Source organism: Balearica regulorum, chromosome 1, assembly GCF_011004875.1.
Source record: "Balearica regulorum gibbericeps isolate bBalReg1 chromosome 1, bBalReg1.pri, whole genome shotgun sequence".
In the NCBI taxonomy this organism is placed as follows: domain Eukaryota; kingdom Metazoa; phylum Chordata; class Aves; order Gruiformes; family Gruidae; genus Balearica; species Balearica regulorum.
The window spans coordinates 218728812-218731997 of NC_046184.1; the positions used below are offsets into that span (position 1 = coordinate 218728812).

The 3186-nt window shown below is 49.0% G+C and overlaps 1 protein-coding gene across 1 annotated transcript; it reads right to left on the reverse strand.

The window, feature by feature from the left end:
- Positions 1-1567: 1567 nt before the first annotated feature.
- On the reverse strand, positions 1568-2596 carry LOC104639000 (olfactory receptor 52K2). Its single transcript, XM_010306959.2, has one exon. It carries the CDS (start codon positions 2594-2596, stop codon positions 1568-1570), a length of 1029 nt encoding a protein of 342 aa, XP_010305261.2.
- Between the last annotated feature and the right edge of the window lie 590 nt (positions 2597-3186).

Below are 3186 nucleotides of genomic sequence, written 5' to 3' on the forward strand. Positions count from 1 at the left end.
CTGGTCCTGAGCGGTGATAAACCCTCCATTTGCCTCGCTGACTGAGGAAGTGATGAGAAACACAACCAGAGTTTGTAAGAACTTATATGGAAGAAGATTTTTAATGCAAGCTGGGAGCACCCAATGCTGTGTCCTTTTCTATGCAGCAAAATGCTCCTGGTTTCAATCTCACACTAAACATTAACTCCCTGTGGGTTTATCTAATCCCTGCCAATACCCAATGCCAGAGGGCTTGGGGAGGTCTCCTGGCCCTTTCTCCTGCCCTGCAGCAGGATCACCAAGAGACTCATCTACGGTTCTCCAGTGGTGGATTGCCTCCTTCCCAAGCAACCTGTTCAAGTGCTAAACACCTTCCTGGTAGATGTTTGGGGTTTTTTTTAACATGTCTAACCTAAATTTTCATAGCCAAGATTAATATGCAAGTTTGCCAGCTGATGCATCAGTGGGATTCTGATGGTTTATGTTGGTTTTGAGAGAGATTTGGATGATCTAGAAAAGGAGGAAGGAAAGGAGCAAAGATGGATGTATGCATCACATTTTACAGGAAACATTTTATTTTCCTCACTTCTTGAGTAGACCACCCTCTCTCCAGAGGGGGTGATAAATCCGCATTCACTCTTTGCAGAATTATGAAGTAACTCTTTCTCCTAGAGTGATCTGTGATCACTCCTGGCACCTGTAACCATAGGTTATGTCAGCAATAGGAAAGAGCCTTCGCTTTAGATTTCTGAGTGATTTTCTGAGGTCAGTGTACACAGCAGCAATTCCTTCTACGCAGAGCACCACCCCCATCCTGGGTTCCTCCTTTCCAGCTGATTCCTGCAGCGCTGATGCTTGGGTGGGCTCATGGTTCCTTGCATTGGCTTTGCTGGACTTGCAAACACCTGTAGAAGAACTCAGGACCTTACCATGTTGCCTCTGCATCGACGTGCATATGGTCCCAGTCAGGCTTTACAGCGGAGATGCACAAAGTGGTGTGGGAGGTGATGGCTGACTGCCACAGTGAATGTCTAACCATTGCCTTTGATTAAAGCAGACTTGTCTCTTTAATGGCCTGGCAGCCATGACGTTTCTCAGATACACTGGCCTTACTCCTGATTAAAAGTGGAGAGCAGATATCTGCATGGACAAGTGGAGGAGATGCAGAAGGGAGCCATTCCCATCCCTTGTGCAAGGAGGGGGTCAGAGCATCCTCTCCTCCCCTCCACAAGGGACCTGAGGCACGGAGTGCTGTGGTATCGCCTCGCTGGTGCTTGGTGGGCTGCACTGTCCTCTCTGGCTGATGCACGTCAGTCTGTGGGACACCTCAACAATGTGCCACAAGGGCTGAAAAGCTGCCAGTGATTAGAGAGGTACCACCAAGTAATGTTTCCATGTGATATCTTGGAAAACATGACTGCATTGGCCAAAGAGATGGTTGCCCAGCACCCATCAGAACTGGCCCACTGGTTTCATGTGAATAAGCTATTGCCATGTCAGCAGTAGGCATCTGATCTAGGTTGCCTTTCAAGTCACCGGAGAGAGATGGACATTTCTAGGGGATCATTCATTGCACTTAACTTCACACCTATTCTAGGATGGGATAAATTATTTTCTGGCGGTGCCTCCCTCTCTCAGCATCTGACCTGTCTTTATCAGCTTGTGAGATACTGAGTCTTGCCAACTGACCCAACAGTTTGAAGATCCCTCCCTGGATCTGCTTCATCTTTATGCCATAAATGAGGGGGTTGAGCATGGGAGGGACCGTCAAATAGAAATCAGCCACCAGGACTTGGACGTGAGGTGCCAAGCCGAAAGAGAACATCTGCAGGTACATGGAGAGTAGGCCACCTATGTAAAACAGCAGGATGATGGAAATGTGGGACCCGCAGGTCCTGAGGGCCTTGAGACGTGCCTCTTGGGATGGAAACCTCATCACAGACCTGAGGATCATACCATAGGAGAAGGTGATGAAGATGGAGTCTGTCCCCACCAATAGTGTTGCCACGATGAGGCTGTAGAGATCGCTGACAGATGGGTCGGCACAGGCCAGCTCCACCACGGCCATGTGCTCACAGTAGGAGTGAGGGATGACTCTGGTTTTGCAGTATGGTAAACTGGTGAGGAGGCACATTAAAGGTGTCATGACACCAGTTCCCCTGGCCAGCGACAGCAGACCTATCTGGATGATCCTTGAGCTTGTGAGGATGGTACTGTATCTCAGGGGGTTGCAGATGGCTATATACCGGTCAAAGGACATTGCCAGGAGCACCCCTGACTCCACTGCAGTGAATGTGTGGATGAAGAACATCTGGATGAAGCAGGTCTCAAAACCAATCTCTCTTGAATCTAACCAGAATACACCCAGCATTTTGGGAACTACAGCAGTTGAGAAGATGAGGTCGATGACAGCCAACATGGAAATGAAATAGTACATAGGCTCATGGAGGCTTTTGTCCAGCCTCACAGTGAGAAGGACCATGCTATTTCCCAGCAAGGTCATGATGTATGTAAAGCAGAATGGGATGGAAATCCACATGTGGAGATCTTCCAGGCCAGGGATGCCTGTCAGAAGAAAAGGCAAAGAATTGGTGTTGGATCGGTTGGTGGTTGACATGGCTCAGGTGGGCCAAGCCACATCTTTGTTCCCGATGTTTTTTCCCTGTAACAATGACAGAAAGGTTGGGATTTTGCTGCCATCAGTTTTATCATAAAACCATGCACACTGTAGTTTTCAAGTGTCAAACAACTTTGTTGTATGTATTTTGGGGAAAGTGTCAGAACCTGTTATCTGCAGTCAGGCTTTTAAACCGATGCTGTGGTCAGTGCTTTCCAGAGGACACATCACTGGAGAGTCCTGGCTGTCCTATTGCTCTTGTGGGGCCACCTTCTCTCCTGCTTCCCCTTCCAGACCCTCTGATTTACCTCTAGTTTTTGCCATATGCTTGTCTGTCTAACGGCTGGCACCATGGTGTCCTGCCCTGTCATGGCTTCCAGCCACGATTGCTGCTATCAGTGGGAAGAAGTGGGGCATAATGACCCCAGGCTCTTTGGTCCTTGCCCAGCCTTCATGAGCAGTGCATGAGGAACTTCATGAGGGACTTCCCTTCATGAGGGACTCGCCCTCCCTCCCTACGCCCTGCTCAGAGAGAGGACTGGGCGTAGGGGTCCAGGTCACACAAGTTCCAGCCTGTTGTCACTTTGAGT